General features: G+C 38.9%; 1 protein-coding gene and 2 long non-coding RNA genes across 4 annotated transcripts; 2 read left to right on the top strand and 1 right to left on the bottom strand.

Moving 5' to 3' along the window:
- Positions 1–1,239: 1,239 nt before the first annotated feature.
- On the bottom strand, positions 1,240–11,267 carry LOC126586095 (CLIP-associated protein). 2 transcript variants are annotated; one of them, XM_050250798.1, is made up of 21 exons: positions 10,603–11,267; positions 9,514–9,669; positions 9,350–9,412; positions 9,171–9,239; positions 8,849–9,002; positions 8,176–8,337; positions 7,763–7,860; positions 7,218–7,292; positions 7,048–7,116; positions 6,857–6,942; positions 6,647–6,764; positions 6,420–6,518; positions 5,988–6,336; positions 4,018–5,735; positions 3,669–3,770; positions 2,597–2,701; positions 2,431–2,505; positions 2,284–2,352; positions 2,066–2,134; positions 1,814–1,915; positions 1,240–1,695 (listed from the first exon to the last, which is right to left on the bottom strand). In XM_050250798.1, the coding sequence occupies exons 1-21, from the start codon at positions 10,933–10,935 to the stop codon at positions 1,534–1,536; spliced, it is 4,233 nt and encodes a 1,410-aa protein (XP_050106755.1). In that variant the 5' UTR covers positions 10,936–11,267; the 3' UTR covers positions 1,240–1,533. The 2 variants fall into 2 exon arrangements, with proteins under 2 accessions (XP_050106755.1, XP_050106754.1); XM_050250797.1 differs by having other exon boundaries at positions 4,018–5,819.
- A 9,548-nt stretch (positions 11,268–20,815) lies between these two features.
- Positions 20,816–21,191, top strand: LOC126584771 (uncharacterized). Its single transcript, XR_007610109.1, has 2 exons — positions 20,816–20,874; positions 20,967–21,191. It is a non-coding gene; the product is annotated as an uncharacterized LOC126584771 (long non-coding RNA).
- Positions 21,192–21,282: 91 nt separating this feature from the next.
- On the top strand, positions 21,283–23,028 carry LOC126584770 (uncharacterized). The gene is made up of 3 exons (XR_007610108.1): positions 21,283–21,394; positions 21,946–22,012; positions 22,837–23,028. It is a non-coding gene; the product is annotated as an uncharacterized LOC126584770 (long non-coding RNA).
- Positions 23,029–24,379: the final 1,351 nt, after the last annotated feature.

Genomic DNA, 24,379 nt, shown 5'->3' on the forward strand with positions numbered 1-24,379 from the left:
TAATGGATCTCGATAAAAATCTTGTTAGGAATTTCAACTCGGTGGAAGAAAAAGAGCATCCCACACAACAATAAACCTATCCTCAAATGAACAATAAAAAATGAAATTACAATCCCTCCTCAGATAGAATATCTTGAATTAAGTCCGAAGGCTCCTCAAACCATAATACCTCCTGATCACTACTAATCCCCATCCGAGCCAACCAATGCGCTGCCGAGTGACCTTTCCGGGGGATATGACTGATCTCCGAAGACGCCCAACTCACAAGAAAACACCTCAAATCATTTATTATTGGACCAAAAACTGAACAGTCAGTCCCTTGTCCCTTCATGGCGTCCAATACCAAACTAGCATCCCCTTCACCTCCTCCGGACACTGACTCCTTGCCAACAACATAGCACGGCGAGCTGCAATGAACTCAGCGTGCAGGGCAGATTGTGGTCTCTCAATTGGACCTGCAGCAGCGGCAATAAACTCCCCCATGTGGTTACGCATCACAACCCCAAAACCTCCCCGACGCCCACTTTGACTCCAGGCCCCATCAAAATTGCACTTGATCCAACCCTCCTCAGGCTTCCGCAACTTCTAAACCTCTCGAACAGACCTCTTTGCTGCTGGCTTGTGCCATTTGTGGTATTCCTGCTTCCAACCTTCGGTTCTAAGCACAATCTCTTGCGGTGGTACCACAGTGCCGTTCCATAGGACATCATTCCTATGCTTCCATAGAGCCCAGATCAACATCAAACATAGTTCAAAACCCAAAGTAGGCACCTGCAGATTAATAGATCCTTATAGCCCAGATCAACATTAATGGATCCTTATGCATTAAGAAACTTTTCCTCAAGAGTAGAGCTATTCACACCTGTTTTTATTTTTAACACACCGTTGTTAATTTTTGTTTATTGATTTTCTTCAATTCATTCAATCTGACGACTTGAAATTAAAAAGAGTGCGTGAGAGGTAAAAAAGGGAGTATAGATAGCATCACCCTTCCTCAAATACAAAACCAAACATATCACTAAACCCTAATTATCTATCTCTGTAATCCCTGATCCTCTACTACAGTGGTAAAAACGAGTGTTACCCTTACATCACGACGTGAGTTCGAATCCGTTAGCTTTCTAATCTAACATATAATCTAATGATTATTTTGGAACGCCAATAATACCACCCGATCCACACCGAAAATGGCCAAACAGAGAACCAAAAATTTACAAAATTCGTTCCATAAATGAGTGGTAATTCCAAAACCTTTTGCTTTTATATATATATAAACGCTGTTTGGGAAATTTCGATTACAATATGTGCGCTGTGACGCTAATTGCTTCCCACAAATTGCACTCTTCAGTTCTTCTACCTCCAAACCAGACAAACACGAGAATTTGACGAAAGAATAAGAACATACAAGCATGTGAAGATAACAAAATTACAAAAAATTTGAAGTCAAAATGCATTCACACAATATACAAAAATACACAACACGATGAACGACGCAACACCGGAAACCCAGAATTCCTGCCTAAACAAACCGCGCTAATCATGGTTGGTGTCAATTGACGTGCCCGTCCTGGCCTGTGAAATTCTGTTGGCGTAAATAGTCACCAGCCGTAACTGCGTGCTGTTGAGTCCCTCCAGGTATGGCAAGAACGCTTTTCCTAGCATGATGTATATATCGACTAAACAGAAGACAACAGTCTGTATAACATAAAATGAAAAAATTCAGTCACCCGCACCAGATGACTATATGCTGAACATAATTGACTCCCATGGGCCAATGTGTAGTTTAAGGGATCAGACAAATAGTAACCGTTACCTTGCGAACGTCAGCACTCTGGTTTCCAAACGCTTCGAAAAGTGCAGGCAAAAATGATGGCAACTGAGCCATCAATTCCTCTTGTGAAAGCCGGCCCACAAGCTGAAGAATGGAACATAAGAGCCTTAGCAAGATAGTTCATAAAAACTACGCATGAAATGGCATGATGCAAAATAACTCCTAAACTAGAATTTAATGTGTGCAATCAATAGTGTTCATAAACAAGCTAATACAGCTCCAGAAGCGTAATACCTTTGTCAAACAGTTGATGCAAGTAACAAGAGTTTTCTCATCTTCAGTTACCAACAGAGGGACAATAACCTGCAGCATCGACAACTGAATGTTAAACAGTACTCGCAACAAAGTACAGGGGAAATAAGCCAAACATAACTCAAAGGTTTCTGATATTTTAATTTATTTTTCACTTCTAAACAACTGGATTAGTAGGGAGCTGGATCGTAAGTACGTACGCTTAGACATCTGAATGGATCATACTGGGCCAAAACGATACTCAAGCAGTGCTCAGATTCATTTGAAACCTGACAGGAATATTGTATAGTTTGAGCAATCAAAACAGTGTAAGTCCAGAATAAAATAATTAATGCAACATAATTTACCTTGGGAACGACATCCTTCGTAACATGAAGCAGCTTCTCAATTACGACCTCAACAGAATCTTCCATTGCATCTTTCTGGAAACAAATGAAAGCAACATCAGGAATACAATTTGTAAGAGCTATACAATTTCCAGGCAATACGTATCCAAAAAAATAAACAACAAACCTGGTTCTTAAGCATTTCAACAATCAAGGAAAGAGAGAGTTCCCGAATCGAGGACTCAAAATCATCCAACACCTCGAGTATAACAGTCAAAATCTGATTGAAGTACTGCACATGCACCACAGAACAATCATTAATATACGATTGAGTAATTACATTACAGAATTCTAGTTTACCCACAAAAATGTGTATAAGTAGTTTGTTTCTCTAGTGCAATAAAAAATGTGTTTCCTCATCCATTTGACTTCACTGTGCAGTCAACAGAATCAACATTGAAATCCATGTCTACGTATCAACTATTAAGCCAATTCTCAATGCTACTATGATCCTGAAAGCTAACACCATTTCAAAGTTACAAAATTTATGACGAGATTTACAAGCATTCTACAAATGAAAGAAAGGTAAAACAATAAAAATATGGACACGTTGTAATATTCTCTCCGTCTCCTTTGATCAATAACCAAACAATTGTCAACTTCTCTTTTTTTTTTTTAAAAGAAACGAAAGAATTTTATAAAACGAAAGAATTACAAAAGAGAAAAAGTAAACCACGTGGAAAAGATATCCACCTGGAGCTAGAAGAAAACTAGCAAAGACCCCTAAAGAAAACTAATTGAACAGAGGAAAAGCTAGACCAAATCAATTAACGGCTGCTAACAAATCCCTAAAAATAGAAGAGAAATTGTAATCTCTAAACTCCACTGAAACCGAAGCCCAAAGGGCTGCCCAGTGTTTTACTCTATCCCAAAGCTCCTCAACCCCCACTCCCTTGTAATCCTCAAAGACTCTTTTATTACGCTCCAACCAAATGTTCCAGAAGAGGGCCATCAACAGAGATCCCCACAAAGTTTTGGTCTTCCCGTTTTCTTATCTTCGTATAAATGTTTAAATAATTTTTTAAAACATTACACACATACGTTAAAATTGGGAGCAGCCTCTCCATAAATGGGGGTAAGGCTAGCCGACATTCACCTCTCCCAGACCCTGCGTAAAGCGGGAGCCTTGTGCACTGGGTACGACGACACACATACGTTAAAAAAGACAGAAAATGTGTCATGTGTCAGGGCTAACAAACCTTGGTCCAAAGAGAGTGGTCATTAGTTATGGAAGCATCAATTAATTGTTGAAGTGCACCACGTTTGCTTGCTGTAGGGCTTTCCTCACTTCCATTGCTGATCTATACACACATTCAATTAACAGAAAAGAAATAACATGACATTAAAGCTCGATTGTAAAAGAATATATCAATACATTTTTTGTCACAACAGTTGACTGTTTAGAGAAGTAGATTACTGGTTCAATTATCCAAAAAAAATTCATCACAATAATAAAAGCCTAGAAAAGTAAAAAGTTCTATAACAAAATACTGATAATAAACTTACTCTCTAAGGAAAATTTTGAGCTTGTTAAGCAAAAGAACTCACCAGATGAAGTATTTGAGGAATGCTGGGACCTGATTCTGGTGCAGAATTAACCTTCACAGCTGTAAGTTTATATTGATTAGGGTCCAAGTCGGTGGGAGCTTCACTATCATGCCCAAGAGTCTCAGCAACCCCTATATGGTCCAAGCTCATAAGACCATTAACGTCCAGGCAAGAAGTAGACAAGCTTTCTAAATTTACTCTACCATCAACTTTATCCACTGGGCTAGTCCAGGAGCAGAAGTTCTGACACATGGAATTCATAGTGTAAGACATATCCTTGGATTTTGGATTGAGAACATCAGTGTTGGAACCAGTCTCAAAATTCTGATACAAGTTCTCCCGTGTGTCATCAGAAGCTGCTTGGCCAACAGGGCCGGTGACCATGGCTGATTCTTGGGTTGAACTCCACTTCCTGCCGCCATCACTATCAACTGAACCAGCAGAATACCTCCCAAAGAAGTGACTTTTCTTTGAGGCGCTAACATATCCTTCTTCAGAAGATGTTCCAACTACATCAGATGGATCATAAGACTTGAGGCGCTGTCGCTCTTTCTTGTTTTGCAAGAAGTTCATAAGGTCCACTTCAATGCGAGGAGTGTACTGTTTCAGGGCCCTTCTCAAAGAATTTTGTTCTTCAACTGACAAACTAAGAATAAAATTCAAGACAGCTACTGAATCAAAGTGAGAGTAAACGGATATTATGCACGTAATGGCTGCCTCCTTTAGTTTAGTATTTTTCTCATGGGCCAATGGTGCCAACTTAGAAAGCCATAATTTAAGGATGCCACTATTACCAGAACCTTCAGGATTCAGTGAATGCTTGTTTAAAGAACCAATGGAAAACTCAATAACAGCTAGTTTGGCCTTTGGTGATCGCTGTTCATCAAGTGAACGGAGCAACGCAGGCAAGAGGGAATCTACACTGTACGTTTTGCTAACAATATCTAACGTTGTCGAACACGGCTGCCTAACTAACTCCTTTGGGTCAATTAACCGTGAGAAAACATGGGGTAGGATCCTTTCCATGTAACTTTCAAAGGGCTTACGGCAAGATGGAATAATATCTGCTAGTGTTGTAAGTGCTGCCTGAGCAACTTTATGGTGGGGATCATCCAAGTGTTGGAAAAATAACTTCATTACTTTCTCAAAATTTTGAATCACTTCTTGAATTCCCCTTGGGCCTTGCTGCAGCAAAGATCGTAGATAATTAAATGCAGCAACCCTAGCATTCCAGTCAGACGATGGACTCAGTCCCTCACTCAGAGCATCATTTAGAGATGCGGGACCTTCTACATAATTTGACATTTCCCTGAGTGAGAGTTGGCTATCATCAAAACTTCTCCTCCTGCCTGCAGACATCCTTCCAGTCACATTCTTTCTTAAGAGTGGCCTTTGAAAATTCGGCACATGATTGCTATGTGAATCCCTAAAGTTCCCATCTCTGTGAGACGTGTCATAGTGCCTATCGATTTGAGAGTTCATAAACCGTCTAGCCTCCCTAGTGTCATTGTTCTCTTCGATCGAACCTCTTTCTTGAGTTCTCTCGGAAGCTCTCCTCATTGCGTATGAAGAAACAGTTGACACAGCTTCTGCTGATAGATTACTGCGATATGACGATTTACCAGAATCTTTGGAAGCTTGAATTTGTGTAATGATATCGGACAAAACCAATCCACCATTGCGGCTACTACTTTTATGGATACTTGAGGTAGTTGAATCTGCCATTAAAGAGTTTGAGAGATGATTAGAAGCTGGGGCAGCAGCAGGGAATGGTGGATCACGAGATGATGGAGGGTCAACTCCTGCACTAGGGGTAAAAAGAGAACAATTTAGCCGCTCACAACGGAATCAAATTTGCTAAATCGAGCAGCTAGTTCATTCCCATAACTATCTAATGACTCCATATGCTGAAATTTACAAGTTATATTCCAATAAAAGAAAAATAATATATAGGCAAAGTCATTAGGTACCTAGATCCAGGCTTGATGACTGGAGAGTTGAATTATGTTTCTCAGACAAATCCAAACCTCTAAGCATGCTTTCAATTGCACTGACCTTCTGTTTGCTTGCATGCAACACACTTTCCAGACTACGTTCAGTACCTTTACCAAGTGACTTAGCTTGCGACAGAAGTAGTCCCGATGAGATAGAATTGCCAGATGATAAGCTTGAACTTCTATCCATTGCAACAATAGCCGAAGTTCCATATCCAGGCAAATTTGAGGCAGCAGATGGCTGCGGAGTATGTGACACACCCCTATCACGAACGGAAGGAGAAGCATGACGCCTATGTATTCCCCCATCCTCTTCATTGATTAACTGTGCACAATTTTAAAAATTAAACAATGACTTCCCCATAAAAATAGAATGCAATCCTCCTTGCGATAAAGAAAATGGCATACCCTTTGAATAACAGGATCAAATAGCGAAAATAACCGTCGGGAACGCTCTGGCCACGTTTTTGAGAACATTCTATAGCACATTCTTGCAGTTGATCGGACCTATATATATACACAGGAAGTACCACATATTTTTTTTGAGAAGACAGGAAGTACCACATATGAATCCTAATACATATGAAAACTCCAAACAAGTCAGAAAAAAATATAGGAATCCTTGATATGAATACCTCACTCATTGCATCGGCCACGCAACACCTTATTAGATCTTCATACAAATCCGCCGAGCGCTGTATTTCAGGTGCATCAGCCCAATACTCTAGTATCAACAGTGCATAATCACAGCACCTACAATACAAAATAAATTAATAAATGAAACAAAAAACAAATGCATAACTCATTGCATCTGCCTGTGTATGAATTGATCTCGAGAGTTATACCTTGCACGAAGTATTGCATTACGGTCATTCTTTGCACATTCAGCAATTCGTGGAAGCACGCGAGCAACTTTACAATTACGCAACATCTGATACGGAAAAAGGATAAAGTGCCAAAATCCTGCTTTAAGAAATCATTTTCTTTTTACTCAGAAACAAAAAAAAAAGTAAAAGATCATTAGAGTTAGAATTACCGTTTTTATGCAGTTATCTGCAGACTCTGCAATTACAAGCACAGTAATCACAACCAGCTTGAAAAGAACCTGATTACCATATGATAAAATTAGTTAAAAAAAATTGTCACTTGAGGAATTTTCTTTTCAGTCAATACTTGAGGATTGATTTTGGCAAAAAATGAACTTACTGGAATGAACATCTCCGCACATGCCTCAAAATCTCCTAATAACTCCTTTGACAAAAAGCATAACAGATGGCAAGCCTAACAAGAAGAAAAACTAATCAGCAACCCCAAGGCACATGAACAAGCACAAAGCATTAAGAAGGTATGAACAGCTGCCTTTGACATTTGTACCGCAATCTATGCAAAGTTTTCAAGAGCTAAATGTTTCTAATCCAAATATCTCACTGACAACTGCAAAGAATAGCAAGAACCAACCAGTGTCTGCCTCTATTTTAAAACTTTGATATAACTGTTTTCGGTAGCGTTTTATTATAAATATTTGTTTATTATAGGGGATTTTTTATTAAACATATTTTCTTGTGCTAACTAGCGAACATTTCCCACAAGTAATGAGCTAAAATATAAATTGAAACAGCAAACTGTTCACAACAGAAAGCTGCAGGTTACTAAAAATTTGATTGTGAACTAATCTCCTAAAAGGGGTTTCTGAAGCGCAAGAATAAATCCATAACCAGGCACATGAAAAATACAAGAATATATTAGCGCACCTGTTTCACTATGCTGGACCTTCGATCAGATAATTGTGTGCTCAGAGGCCCAACAAGTTGCTTCAGGAGTCCCCGGAAACATTGGTAGTCAGCAGCACCTACATGTATTTATTAACTCAAACTATTACAAGCCAATAATCTTTTTGAAGCTACAGCCATTTCACAGCAATATTACTTGTAACAAATAAATTAAATTTCCATTCATCAAAAAATCAAAGGGTTAAGAAAGGTGAGAAAAGAGGGAGCTTGAAGCAAATGATACAACACAAAAGAAATATAATGACCATACTGACACAACAATACAATGGTTTTATCTAATCAAAATAATTTATGACATGATAAAACATAAGTTGATTGAACATGCATGTCTAAGATCAGGAAGGAAGGAATTGCAATAGAGTGGGGAACCAAACCTCCATATACAAGTCCTTCAATTCTCTGCATTGCAGCAATGCGAATTGACCAGTCTTTCTCTGGTACAAGTGTAGAAGCAATTTTCTCAATTTCCCTTATTAGTTCCTTTTCTGAATAAACTTTAATAGGGTCTACGGATTTTTCAGAAGCATCTGTTTCCGCTGCATGGGACAGAAGAGAATAGACATTCAACAGATATCAATTATTCAACAATCTTAACAGTTCCACAGATAATGCAAAGAATATTTCAAGCATAGCTAAAACCATTTAAATAACTATATGCAGAAATTCTTTTAAAACTGAGAATAATACTGTCTAGGCCATTTTCTACAGTGCCAATATGTTTCAACAGTATCCAGTACCAACACATCATAGATATGAAATTGGAATGTCAAAAATCTTCAATTCCAACCCATCTTAATCCCGAAACCAAAATGCATATGGTGCTTCACCATATGGTATAAAGAAAATGAACTGGCTTTCGCAACTATAACTTAAGGCAATGAAGGAATGTCTGGGTCATGAAACTTCATAACAAAAGATTCTTCAAAATTTGCCAACATATTGTTTTTATAAATGCACATATGTAAACTACAGTTAATTTATCACCGAATAAATCAGTGGGTAAGTAATCTCTTGAACTTCCCAGAATTGAGGGCAAAGCATCCTAACCTCCAAAGAGAGACGCCTCCCTCGAGGAACTCTTGGCCTTTGGACTACTTTTCTTGTGGTTAAGGTTCACAGGCTTCGCTTCTACAGCACTCAGTCCATCTGACGAGCGAATCTTAGGTTCAATCCTCTCTAACCTCGCATTAATATCCTTCAGCTGCAGTTGCACATTGTTTAGAAAAATGAAACCCAAAGTGCAACCCGCATCATATGACATTCAGATTAGTTCGACAAAACTACGAAAATTGGTCATTGCACTCGAAAAAAAAAATAAAGGGGCAAGGAATTATAGGAAAGTAAACTGCATATTATCTTAGACATTCACCATAGACATAGGAAGGTGGTGCCTCTGAAGTTCATCACGGAATTGAGGTCCTGCCTGTGTATACATCTCCTGGAAATTGAAAAGAAAGCATAAATAAGAATAATTGTCAGATGAAGGCCCTGCCTGGTATACATCTCCTGCATATACATCCAATACTACTAAGTTACTAAGTTACTAACCTCAATGCACGCTATAGCTGCATCCCTTACACCAGGGTTTGGATCACTTAACATCTGTAGAATCTAATTATAAAGAAACATTGAAAATTTTATTTTGTTTCTCAAAAGCATATGAACTGGTTAGGAAGAAAATATGTTTTGCTCATAAAATTCAACACACATACCGGAGGAAGTATAGTCCGCTGAAGTGGAAGTTCAGTTGATGCAAAAAGTCCAATTGCTGAGGTGACCGTTCGTGCAAACTCTTCTCGAACTCTCCAGCTTTTGTGCGCCCAGGCATAAGATCCTGCTCTTTCAACGATTATTGTCGGAGAAGAAACCTGCAGCAGAAAGAAAACGAGATTTGATCCTTTTTAATCCTTAAAGGAAACAATGATTTGAGATCAAACCAGGATACATAATGATATTTCAAATAAATCAGATAAGGCGCTATTATGATCTCCAGTTCTCCACTGTCTGTACGAACACAAAGAAGGGGCTGTCAGAGGTACTAATTGCATTAAAAGCTAAAAAATCTCCTCTCAAATTAGGCTAGGAAAACAGCAGAATGGTTCCGACTTTTTTTTGTTGGAAACTCAGCAGATAAGATATACTGTATTGTGCATGTCTCGTGTAATTGTAGTTTCTTATTTTAAGACACAGACTGAAATAGTGAGTCATACTAAAAATGTGCTGTGATTCGTATTGTAACATGATGAAATGACTTCCACTATCCAACATAACTGGTTCAACTCTAAAGTGCACGGCTGCCGAATCAGGCAAATACTTACGTATAATGACAACCCATCTTATCATTTCTTCATGCTATTCAAAGAAACTTCAACTGCAAAGTGGTTCAAGTATTTATACGATACGGGTCACTGAGTCTGTTTATCCATGTGCGCCACAATAATTGAAAATCTGATAATGTCTAGATGGATTAGCAACAACCTGATTGGTCCCAATACGCGAAGTACAACAAACAATAGCCAGTGCAAAATTGAGGTGTATCTATGATAAGGTAAACCATACCGCACAGCAAAACACCTCTAAAAGTACTCAATTGGCCTCTAACTACATGCTAAAATCCACGAACTTTGTTGGGCAACAATTTCATGCACATTTTCAAGTGTAATTACCATGTTATCATCTTTTCAGAATCAATTTAAAAATTAGAAGCCTCAACGATTTCGCCACGAGTTTATTATTGCACTACATTTGAGAAATTAAGACAAAATGCAGAGGGCAAAAGAGGAAGAGAGTAAAAAGAATACCTCCATAAGAGTAAGCAGGAGCCTCCTAGCGGCGTCGCGGACGGGCTGTTTGCCATCGCCCAAACGCTCAACGACGGCGGGAACAAGCGCATTGAAATGGAGCTTGAGGTGGTCGCCGGAGAGCACTGCGGCGGAGGCAAGGGCCTGCAGAGCGCCCTGGGAGACTCTGAAGTTGTTGTCCTTGAGAAGATCCAAGCAGCAGTCGACGAGCGACGTCACGTCCGACGAAGTCAGGCTCTTTCTGGACGCTTCCAGAAGCTGATGCAGGCGCTCCACTCCCGCCATGCGCTCCTTGGTGTCCTTGGCACGCGCGAGCTCCAGCGCTTCCTCCATCGGAGAAACTTTAGGGTTCGATCTGGTGCGGTCGGGCTCAGATCTGGTGAATTAGGTGCTGAGTTAGGGCATAAGAGAGAGGGAGGGAGGGGGGGAGAGAGAGGAATGGGCGTTTGGAGTTGGTGGAGTGAGAGAGTGAGTGACTGAAAGTGGAATGTAGAGAGAGAAAGTTAGAGAGAGAAAATGCGGAGAGAAATGCGGAGGAGGATGAGTGTGTCTGAATTTACAGGGTCGTCTCTCTCTCTCACCCGAGTCTGAAGGTTGAAGATGTTTGGTTTAGATTTTAGAGAGAGAAAGTTTTAGAGAGAGGGTAGTTTGGCTTTTTCATTATATTGGAACCGAAGGAGATGGAGAAACAAGCATGTGGCTGAGGGGTGGTTCGAGACTTTACCCCTGTTTTATGATTAATTTACTGAGTCTACCACTGTGTTCTTAGTTCTTACTTGTTTGTAGTTACTAGTGAACTGTCACAGTCTCTGCATATTTAATTATTTTTTGTCTTAATTTATTGTTAATTAACATTTTTTTCACCTTTTGAAATAATTAACGATTTAACAACATTGTACTATGCCGTGAATTTTTTTTTTGTTTTTTTTTAAATTGAAAGAGGGAGGAAGAGAGTGAGAAAAAAAATGTGAGAGTGGATAGAGGGAGAGAAGTTTATTTTTTTATTTAAATTTTTTAAATTACAGATATTAAAATCACCTGTAAGTGATGTTTAAACAAAAAACAGCAAAATTTTATTTTATGAAATTATTTTACTGCTCTTCACTTTTTTGTTTTGATAGAGGACTAAATGGTTTTTTCACTTTTTTTAATAAGAATTTAAAATTTTATGTTATTAAACTTTAATATTATATTATTTATAAGATTTCTAGAGTGAGGATGCTAGCAATATTACCTGAACCTTTTCGTTTTATCTTTATTCATCTCATTTTCATCATGTAATATTTAATTTTTATATTACTCTTTAATAATCAATTGTGCAAAAATTTAACCAAATTAAAAATCACTAAATAATACCCAAAAAGTAGACGGTTTGAATTATTATACAACATTACAATATGAGAACAAGAATAAAAAAGATAAAACGAAAGTCTACATGAGAGTGTTGTTAACATTTTTTGTTCTAAACATATCTGAGTTTCCGTGCCATTTAATCTGATTTTTGGGACAGCCCAATCTCGGTACAGATGTTGGTATGGGAAAGCAACACTCTTTAAAAGTTTTCTGTAACATTTTTTTCATTTTCGGGGTTAGAATTATGTAATGCATACTTAGGTGTAATAATGTTTTATAAGTATGAATGTCATTTTCTTTTTCCAGCCAAATAATGCAAGGCATTGAAAATTTAGGTAAACAAACAATTCGACTTGTACAATAAAATAAATTGTTAAGATTGAGGTTACGACAAAGCTTAAATGGTCGAATGTTAAATGTTCAGTTTTCAGTAACATTGATATTGATCTCAACTTGTTAGTTATCACTTGTACAGTTTGATAAGCTGTAAAGTTTTAACACAAAATGTTTCGGTGTTAGAATATTTAAACTCTTTTTTCTCTCACATGATGTGTGATATGATAATGAAATATAGCGTATCGAATATGCGATCTAACTTAATATTTTTAATTTTTTCCTTGGTACGATGTTAACACATTGACAATGGGAAAGTATATTTCGTCACGGATGAAAATTCATAAGATGTTTAACAGTAGAATGGCAAACCCACGGAATAAGTAGTTTTCCTCTTACAAAGCATAAGCTTGTTCCTACCTGCCTTTCACATGGACCATGGTCCCAAAAAATACATCAAAATAATAGACAATACAATAAAATCATTAAATAAAAAAAGAACAGGAATTAGCAAACGAGAGTAATGTTTGCTCACCAAGAGGCAATAGCTTATCGCTATCAGGGCCCGTTCTAAGATTGTGAGAGCTTCGTGTGAGAATTGATCATTTCTTTAAGGGATATTTTGGATGCGATCCCTAATCCTTAACATTCTTTGATTAAAACCTTAATAGTATTCAAAGTTTGATCAAGGTCCATTGACTTTGTACACCTCATTATATTACTATTAATATTTATATTTTTATAGTTTTGACATTAATTGTTTGATATTTTATGAGATTTATAATCCTATAAATTTAAAATATCTCATTATAATACTATTAGAAATGGTTACAATAAACAAATTCAAACATTTTGATTGAATAAATGGATAAAAACTATGTAAAAATAAGAAATAATCAATGGCAAAAGAATGTATCCATAGTGTTAAAAAAATTGGTACATTTCACATATAACAAAGTGGTACATTAATAAAGAAGAATGGGCACATTAGAAATAAATTAGAGTACAGATAAAAGATTAAAAATTATCAATACAAATGAATTTTTAAAAATATAGGCGCTAAAAGAAATTAATACATGGGTACCAAATAAAACTAAAAAGAAAATACTACAAATTTAAAAAAAAATGATGCAAATTAAAAGTGGGTACAAACTAAAAATATAAATATATGATACAAAGTTTAGGCATAAAAACATAAATATTGTCACAGCCCGTCCCAGAATTACTAAATACCGAGGACGTGAAATTACAAAAACGCCCTTAAACGGGATTAAGGTGCGTAAATTTGGTATTTGTTTTACACTAAGATCTTAAACTAGGGTTTAGATTTACATTTGTTTGGTCTAATAATTTTGTATTGGACTTAGGTGGGATCCCCACCTCCTGAAATCCTTCCCCAAAACCCGTAGGTTGTCTCTCTCCCTCTTTCTTCCTCATCTCTCCCTCAGAAACACTCTCTCTCTCTTACTCTCGAACTCTCTCAAGCTCTCGGACAAACACCAAGAACAACCACAAACGTGCACCAACGTCCAATCTAAGATCATCTTCGTGATCTTGGGAACTTCACGAGCACGGGGGTATAAGTTTCAGGTAAGTTTCATTTCTGAAATCCTAGTTTCAAAACACCCCGTGAATTGACACTGTTCACGAACTTAAAATTGGTTGTGTTTTAGGCTAAAGCAAGATCACCACGAGTCTTAGGAAGTCCTAAGGAGGCTCGGAGTGCCTCGTTTGAACAAAATGGACGTCGGGATCGTCGGGTTCGAGTTTGGCCGAAATTGAGGAATTTTGGAAGGTATGATCTAGTTGTTTTTAGGCCCTAAAACCCTTCCAACGTGATAGTACATGTTAAATGCTTCATTTTGGTATAAAATGCGAAGAAATTGGTTGAAAAACGAAGGAGAATAGTGGATTTGAAATTTTTCCAGAAACCGGCGAACAGTCGCCGGCGACCGGCGACTCGCCGGAGAAGACAGGGAATCTTCCGTCAAGTTTGACGGAATATTCCGACGCCGTTAGTTAACTTTAACGGAAACCGTTAGTTTTTAACGGAATATACTAGGATTTGACGGAATATTCTCTAACGCCGTTCACTGTAGCCGTCAGTGTGCATGTCACGTGGCCGCGCGTGGGCCGCGCGTAGGTCCGTGCCACGTCAGGCGCGTGGGGGCGCGTGAGGACTCCAAAAATTATTTTAAAAATATGGGGATGATCCTGAGGTTGTGTAGGTCACTTTGGTATATTTATATACCCAATTTGAGCATCGTATGAAGAATTAATTACCTAGTTTGGTTTAGGTGCGTTAAATGTGCGTTAAATGATTGTTTTAAGTTATTTCACTTCTAGGTGGAACTTTTAACGAGGACGAGCACATCCAGGGGCGTCAAGGGGGTTACGACCCGGCGACATACCAGTGAGTGGGCATTTGTTTTTATATATACCTATATACTCGATTTCCCCAGAAATCAAATTTAAATGAAAAGTATATTGAAATGAAATGAAATATGATGTGATTGCCATGCATAGAATATTATGGATATTATGAACTGTCGTATGATGCATATATGTATGATGGTGCTGTGGAAGCACAGGTAAGTATTTAATTAATATTATGATGATGATGATGATATATTGAGCTCATATCCTGCACCATGGTTTAGTGCTTATAGTATTCACCGCATCGCACGCTCGCCTTGGATCCAAGTAGATGCTGGTCGTACAGTCCACGCGGAGTGGGTACGACGGGCCAGTCGTAGAGTGTTAGTGAGATTATGACTGGTGGGTGACCTTAGGTTATTGTATACAGATGATTGATGAGAGAAGCACTAGAGCGAATATTACCATGAGTCGTTCAGACTACATTAGGTAGTTCCGACTTATGTGCAGAAGGCCGGACAGGTCACGCGGAGTGACTCCGGCAGAGAGTGAGATTGATAGATGTTGAGCTCTAGGTTCAATCGTTCAGGGCTATTAGAGGGCCTACGATTGATTATTTCTTTTACCTGATTATATTATGTTAATGCATTCATACTAAACTGTTGAAATTGGCATGGTACATTCTTTATTGAATCTGTTATAAGATTGATGATTGAGACAGTTGAGATATATATGCTATATACTATTTTTCTGGGAAAGTATACAGGTTTTCCAAAAAGGGGTTATAATTGTGGATTTATGAAATGATTTGGAAAAGATTGATTTTCGCCCACTCACGTTTTCTGTTTTTCGCCCCTCCAGGTTCTAGTTGATAGTTGAGGCGTTGGTGGCCTACGAGGACTGCTTCGGCGTTCTGACAGACTAAATAAATGTAGGATTCACCCGAGGGTGTTGTAAAATAGTTATGGTCCTACTTGACTGCACCTAGACGCTTATGCTCTGTTTATGTGTGTTTAGTACACTCTTATGCACATAGAATGCTAGGTTGTAAATAACTGCAATTAGTGGTTTTTGTTGACTCGTATTTTATTATTAAATCGTTTCCGCTTGCGTTATGGTTACGTCACACTCACGTGACGGCCAGCACGTCCTAGTCTTCGGGTTAGGGTGTGTCAGTTTGGTATCAGAGCATAGGTTGCAGTCCTGTATAACTAATGAGTTCTTCTATTGATTTTGTTATGTTTTCTGTCAGAATTATGCCGCCTCGTAGAGATCCTCGCCGTGCTGCTGAGCCTAATTTCCCCGATATAACTCAGTTAGGGGCAGCAATGGCTCAAGCTTTTCAGGCTAATATCCGTCCTCCTCAGAGAACGCCCGTAGAGACGATGTATAATCTGAAATTGGAAACCTTTGAGGGAAATGAAGGTTATGAAGGGGCAGAAAAGTGGTTGGATCGAATTGAGCAGACCTTTCAAGTGATGCAAAGTCAGGGAAACCTGCCAGCTAATAGATGGGTGGAGACTACCACCTGGTTTTTGGGCCGTGAGCCAGCTGCGTGGTGGATAAATCAGTCGAGGCACATGGCACCTGAAAGGGCAGCCGAATGGGAGGTATTTAAGGAAAATTTTATGAAGAGATTTGTTCCTCCGGAATATATAGATCGCAAGAAACAGGAATTCACCAGTCTGAAGCAGAGAAATATGTCTGCACATGAGTACTACAGGAAGTTTACTGATTTATCCCGTTATGATTCTGATTTAGCGGGTAATCAAGCAGAAATGCTTCGTCGTTTCAAGCTAGGATCTAAGAAGAAGTACAGAACGTTTGCCAATGCACTTCCCTGTGCCGATTATCATGAGTATTTTGAGATTCTGGTCCGGATGGAAGACTCTGATAATCTTCCGGACAGTGAGGATGAAGAGGATAAGGGTAATGGTCAGAAGAAAAATGAGAAAGGTAAAGGTGTTTCCATTCCAGGACCTCGTCAGATGCAGAATTTCAAGAAAAGTGGAATGAGTTCGAGTTCTTCCAGTGGTGGATTTAGTGCCACAGGTCCGAGGAGAGGAGGTGGTAGGTTTGGTAATGGACCTAGATTTTCTGGTCAGAGAGGCTTTAGTGGTGCTGGTAATTCGGGTCCTCCGTTATGTCGCCGTTGTAATTTCCGACATCATGGGGAATGTAGGAGAAGCAGTGGTGCATGCTTTACATGTGGTCAGACAGGACATAGAGCTATGTATTGTCCCCAGAATCAGCAGAGGCCCCAGCAGCCTGTTATGCCAACATCAGCACCGACTCAACAGAACTTTAATTCAGGCAGTTATGGCCAGGGTGGTCGTGGTGGTGCTTATCACTATCAGGGTGATGCTGCTCCTTATGCTCCGGGACAGTATCACTATTCCCAGGATCCTTATTTTCAGAGTGGATATTCTCAGGATCAAGGAGGTTATACTTCATATCCGTCTATACCAGCTAGCGGATCTCAGTGGTATCAGGGGGGTCAGCCCCAACAGAGCGGAGTTGCTGCTAGTAGTACAGGGTCGTTTAGGCCGCCTGCCCAGGCAGGTCAAGGACGTACTCATCAGGGACGAGGTAACCAGAGTGGCAGAGGTCGTGGAGGACGACAGCCAGCTCAGGGACGTGTTAACCACATCTCGCTGCAAGATGCTCAGAACCATCCAGACTTGATTATGGGTACGTTGAATGTTCTTGGTCATTTTGCTAGAGTCTTGATTGATTGTGGTGCTACACACTCTGTGATTTCTCATACATTTGCTCAAATAACGCAACCTCATCCTTCACCTCTAGGGTTTGATTTAGAGTTTGCTATGCCTAGAGGGGATAAATGTTATGTTGATAGTTTTTACTCTGGGTGTCCAGTGATGGTAGATAATGTCATTATGCCTGCTAATATTATCCCGTTAGACATCGTGGATTTTGATGTGATTTTAGGGGCGGATTGGTTGCATTATAATCGCGCCCATATAGATTGTTACGGGAAATCAGTTACTTTTCTTCGTCCTGGACTACCCGAGGTTACATTTGTGGGTGAAAGAAGTGGGGTGAGGCATGGTGTTATTTCAGCCATAAGGGCGAAGAAATTGTTATCCAAGGGTTGTCAGGGATACTTGGCACATGTGGTGTTAAATGATGTTGATTCCGGTAGTGTGGAGGAAGTCGGAGTAGTCAGACACTATCCTGATGTATTTCCAGATGATTTACCTGGGTTGCCTCCAGATAGAGATGTGGAATTTTCGATTGATTTGCTTCCAGGTACGAACCCTATCTCTTTGACTCCTTATAGAATGGCACCAGCGGAATTAAGAGAGTTGAAAATTCAATTGCAAGAGTTAATTGATAAAGGTTTCATTCAGCCTAGTTCTTCACCTTGGGGAGCTCCAGTGTTGTTTGTAAGAAAGAAAGATGGAACTTTGAGATTGTGCATTGATTACAGGCAATTGAATCGGGTGACGATTAAAAACCGTTATCCCTTGCCTCGTATCGATGATTTGTTTGATCAGCTCAAAGGTGCCTGTGTGTTTTCTAAGATCGATTTGAGGTCTGGGTATTATCAATTAAAGATTAAAGATGAGGATGTTCATAAAACAGCTTTCAGGACTCGTTATGGGCATTATGAGTTTTTGGTGATGCCATTTGGATTAACGAACGCTCCTGCAGCTTTCATGAGATTGATGAATGAAGTATTCCAGGAATATCTTGACAAGTTTGTTATTGTTTTTATTGATGATATCCTGGTATATTCTAAGTCGAAATCAGACCATATTCGACATCTTAACTTGGTGTTAAGGAAATTGAGGGAACACCGGTTATATGCCAAATTTAGTAAATGTCAATTTTGGCTGGATCAAGTGGCATTTTTGGGACATGTGGTATCAGCTCAGGGAATTCAAGTGGATCCTCAAAAGATAGCAGCAGTGGAAAATTGGGAACAACCTCGAACGGTCACTGAGGTGCGGAGTTTTCTTGGTTTGGCAGGTTATTATAGACGGTTTGTTCAAGACTTTTCTATGATTGCCTTGCCATTAACGAAGTTAACCAGGAAGGATGTTAAGTTTGAATGGGATGAAAGTTGTGAGCAAAGTTTCCAGCAGTTGAAGTATTGCCTTACTCATGCACCTGTGTTAGTACTTCCTGATGATAACGGTAACTTCGAGATCTACAGTGATGCTTCTTTGAATGGTTTGGGTTGTGTTTTGATGCAGCATAGTAGAGTGATTGCCTATGCTTCTAGGCAGTTGAAGACTCATGAAAGAAACTATCCGACTCACGATCTTGAGTTGGCAGCTATTGTGTTTGCTTTGAAGATTTGGAGACATTATCTCTATGGCGAGAAATGTAAGATCTTTACCGATCATAAAAGCCTTCAGTACCTTTTCACTCAGCATGATCTTAATCTTCGTCAGAGAAGATGGTTGGAATTGTTAAGTGATTATGATTGCACGATTGAGTACCATCCGGGTCGTGCAAATGTGGTAGCTGATGCTCTGAGTAGAAAACCTCAAGGGCGACTTAATGCTTTGTATGCCAGTCGTGTTCCTCTTCTGGCAGAGTTGAGATCTACTGGAGTAGAGTTAGAATGGGAAGAGCAAAGTGAAGCTTTTCTTGCCAGTTTTCAAGTCAAGCCAGTTTTAATTGATCGGGTGCTTGCAGCTCAATCGTGGGATGAAGAAATTCAAGAATTGATCAATTTAAGAAATGAAGGGAAGAAGAAAGATCTCAAGATCCGAGGATCAGATGGTATGCTTATGCAAGAGAACAGGATGTATGTGCCTAATAATGAGGAACTGAAGAAAGAAATCTTGGATGAAGCACATTGTTCGGCTTATGCTATGCACCCAGGAGGAACTAAAATGTATCATACCATTCGACCATTCTACTATTGGCCGGGTATGAAGAGGGAGATTGCGGAGTATGTTAGTAGGTGTATTGTTTGCCAGCAGGTTAAGGCTGAAAGAAAGAAGCCGTTTGGGAGATTGCAACCACTTCCCGTTCCCCAGTGGAAATGGGAGAATATAACGATGGATTTTGTGTATAAGCTGCCACGTACACAAAATGGTTTTGATGGCATTTGGGTGGTTGTAGATCGACTTACCAAATCAGCACATTTTATTCCAGTAAGGGAGAAGTATTCTTTAAATAATTTGGCTCAGTTATTCATATCGAAGGTTGTAAAGTATCATGGTGTCCCAGTGAATATTATTTCTGATCGAGATCCAAGATTTACTTCTAAGTTTTGGATAGCTTTTCAAGAAGCTTTGGGTACTAGATTGCTTTACAGTACAGCTTATCATCCACAGACAGATGGTCAGTCAGAGAGAACTATTCAGACACTCGAGGATATGTTGAGATCCTCTGTGATGCAATTTGGTGATTCTTGGCATGATCGCTTGGATTTGATGGAGTTTGCCTACAATAATAGTTTTCATTCGAGTATTGTAATGTCTCCATTTGAAGCACTTTATGGTAAAGCTTGTCGTACGCCATTATGTTGGTCAGAGGTCGGTGAAAGAATACTTGAAGGGCCAGAGATTGTGGATGAGACTACTCAGAATATTCAGATAATTAAATCTAACCTGAAAGTGGCCCAGGATAGACAAAAGAGCCTAGCGGATCGACATACCACGGACAGAATGTATAATGTGGGCGACTATGTTTTTCTGAAATTATCGCCTTGGAGAGGTGTGGTTCGCTTTGGAAAGAAAGGAAAGCTAAGTCCCAGGTACATTGGACCTTATGAGATCACTGAGAGGATTGGTGAAGTTGCTTACAGGTTGGAGCTACCTCCAGAGTTGTCTAAGGTACATAATGTGTTCCATGTCTCGATGCTTCGGCATTATGTGTCAGATCCTTCACATGTGATTCCTCCTCAACCATTGGAAATTAATCCGGATTTGACGTATGATGAGGAACCAGTGACTATACTGGATTGGAAAGATAAGACTTTGAGGAATAAGACCGTGAGCTTGGTAAAAGTATTGTGGAGAAACCATTCAGCTGAAGAAGCTACATGGGAAACAGAAGAACGAATGAGAGTTATGTATCCGAGGTTATTCTATGACTTTTGATGTTCTGGTTAGTGATTGGAATTTCGGGGATGAAATTCTATAAGGAGGGGAGATTGTCACAGCCCGTCCCAGAATTACTAAATACCGAGGACGTGAAATTACAAAAACGCCCTTAAACGGGATTAAGGTGCGTAAATTTGGTATTTGTTTTACACTAAGATCTTAAACTAGGGTTTAGATTTACATTTGTTTGGTCTAATAATTTTGTATTGGACTTAGGTGGGATCCCCACCTCCTGAAATCCTTCCCCAAAACCCGTAGGTTGTCTCTCTCCCTCTTTCTTCCTCATCTCTCCCTCAGAAACACTCTCTCTCTCTTACTCTCGAACTCTCTCAAGCTCTCGGACAAACACCAAGAACAACCACAAACGTGCACCAACGTCCAATCTAAGATCATCTTCGTGATCTTGGGAACTTCACGAGCACGGGGGTATAAGTTTCAGGTAAGTTTCATTTCTGAAATCCTAGTTTCAAAACACCCCGTGAATTGACACTGTTCACGAACTTAAAATTGGTTGTGTTTTAGGCTAAAGCAAGATCACCACGAGTCTTAGGAAGTCCTAAGGAGGCTCGGAGTGCCTCGTTTGAACAAAATGGACGTCGGGATCGTCGGGTTCGAGTTTGGCCGAAATTGAGGAATTTTGGAAGGTATGATCTAGTTGTTTTTAGGCCCTAAAACCCTTCCAACGTGATAGTACATGTTAAATGCTTCATTTTGGTATAAAATGCGAAGAAATTGGTTGAAAAACGAAGGAGAATAGTGGATTTGAAATTTTTCCAGAAACCGGCGAACAGTCGCCGGCGACCGGCGACTCGCCGGAGAAGACAGGGAATCTTCCGTCAAGTTTGACGGAATATTCCGACGCCGTTAGTTAACTTTAACGGAAACCGTTAGTTTTTAACGGAATATACTAGGATTTGACGGAATATTCTCTAACGCCGTTCACTGTAGCCGTCAGTGTGCATGTCACGTGGCCGCGCGTGGGCCGCGCGTAGGTCCGTGCCACGTCAGGCGCGTGGGGGCGCGTGAGGACTCCAAAAATTATTTTAAAAATATGGGGATGATCCTGAGGTTGTGTAGGTCACTTTGGTATATTTATATACCCAATTTGAGCATCGTATGAAGAATTAATTACCTAGTTTGGTTTAGGTGCGTTAAATGTGCGTTAAATGATTGTTTTAAGTTATTTCACTTCTAGGTGGAACTTTTAACGAGGACGAGCACATCCAGGGGCGTCAAGGGGGTTACGACCCGGCGACATACCAGTGAGTGGGCATTTGTTTTTATATATACCTATATACTCGATTTCCCCAGAAATCAAATTTAAATGAAAAGTATATTGAAATGAAATGAAATATGATGTGATTGCCATGCATAGAATATTATGGATATTATGAACTGTCGTATGATGCATATATGTATGATGGTGCTGTGGAAGCACAGGTAAGTATTTAATTAATATTATGATGATGATGATGATATATTGAGCTCATATCCTGCACCATGGTTTAGTGCTTATAGTATTCACCGCATCGCACGCTCGCCTTGGATCCAAGTAGATGCTGGTCGTACAGTCCACGCGGAGTGGGTACGACGGGCCAGTCGTAGAGTGTTAGTGAGATTATGACTGGTGGGTGACCTTAGGTTATTGTATACAGATGATTGATGAGAGAAGCACTAGAGCGAATATTACCATGAGTCGTTCAGACTACATTAGGTAGTTCCGACTTATGTGCAGAAGGCCGGACAGGTCACGCGGAGTGACTCCGGCAGAGAGTGAGATTGATAGATGTTGAGCTCTAGGTTCAATCGTTCAGGGCTATTAGAGGGCCTACGATTGATTATTTCTTTTACCTGATTATATTATGTTAATGCATTCATACTAAACTGTTGAAATTGGCATGGTACATTCTTTATTGAATCTGTTATAAGATTGATGATTGAGACAGTTGAGATATATATGCTATATACTATTTTTCTGGGAAAGTATACAGGTTTTCCAAAAAGGGGTTATAATTGTGGATTTATGAAATGATTTGGAAAAGATTGATTTTCGCCCACTCACGTTTTCTGTTTTTCGCCCCTCCAGGTTCTAGTTGATAGTTGAGGCGTTGGTGGCCTACGAGGACTGCTTCGGCGTTCTGACAGACTAAATAAATGTAGGATTCACCCGAGGGTGTTGTAAAATAGTTATGGTCCTACTTGACTGCACCTAGACGCTTATGCTCTGTTTATGTGTGTTTAGTACACTCTTATGCACATAGAATGCTAGGTTGTAAATAACTGCAATTAGTGGTTTTTGTTGACTCGTATTTTATTATTAAATCGTTTCCGCTTGCGTTATGGTTACGTCACACTCACGTGACGGCCAGCACGTCCTAGTCTTCGGGTTAGGGTGTGTCAAATATACCATATGTAATTTTTCTATCATTGATTAAATATACAATGTCACGTGACGGTATACACATGGGTACAAACACAAATAAAATTTTAAAAAAATATGAGCACAAAAGGAAACTTATATATGGGTACAAATTAAAAATGAAAAGAAAATTGGTACAAATTAAAAAATATTTGCAAATTAAAAATAGGTACAAACTAAAAATAAAAATAGATGATAAAAATTTAGCCATAAATATAAATATACTAATTGTAACATTTTTAACATTAAAGGAATATATTTAAAAATAAAAATATTTTATTATTCAAATAATTAATGATAATATATGATAAAAATTTAGCCATAAATATAAATATACTAATTGTAACATTTTTAACATTAAAGGAATATATTTAAAAATAAAAATATTTTATTATTCAAATAATTAATGATGTTATTAATACCCAAGGACCTTGATCAAAACTTGAAAATGAATAGGATTTTAATCAATGAAGTAACAAAAAAAAGGATGTGAACCTAATTTTCCCTTTCTTTAATCAAATGTCGAAAACTGATCATTCTAGCTAATTGTCCAAAATAGCATCATTAGAATAGATAAATTGTCTTCATTGGATATTCCAATTCTCTTGTAATACCCTCGAAATGAAAAACAAAACAAAACAAAACCTATTCACCATTCACATCTACCTTCAACGTTCGAATTTCACAAATTATTAGATAAGATTCAATTTTAGGCACCAAACAAGTCATTACGTAGTTTGTATGAAAAATGTTACAAAACCTAACATTTTTTCCAAGACAACCAATCTACGTAGAAGCACATTCGAACTTAAGTGCAAAGTAAACTGACAAAGCGTCGCGACCAATTAGCCCAACTCACATGCTGAACACAATCTTAAGCAAAATTGTAAGTTGAATTGGAAATTCCGATCCTAATAACCAACTATAGTCCAAAAATTTGCGGGCCAACTCTAAATTCGGGAAAAAGGTTGGTGTATCCAAAAGATTATTAATTTGGGACCCCATATTTTGTCTTCCAGAAAGTCCTCCCCCGCGATGATTAGAGATGATGCAGCCAAAACTGATAACAACTTTGAACCAGAAAATGAGTAACTAATTGTTAGCTCACGGGTCACTTATCGTAATATGATGATAATATTGTTGTTAATTGAGAGGATTAGGAAAGAGATTTATTATTTATTTATTTTTTAACAAATGATATTATTTATAC

Source organism: Malus sylvestris, chromosome 10, assembly GCF_916048215.2.
Source record: "Malus sylvestris chromosome 10, drMalSylv7.2, whole genome shotgun sequence".
Taxonomy (NCBI): domain Eukaryota; kingdom Viridiplantae; phylum Streptophyta; class Magnoliopsida; order Rosales; family Rosaceae; genus Malus; species Malus sylvestris.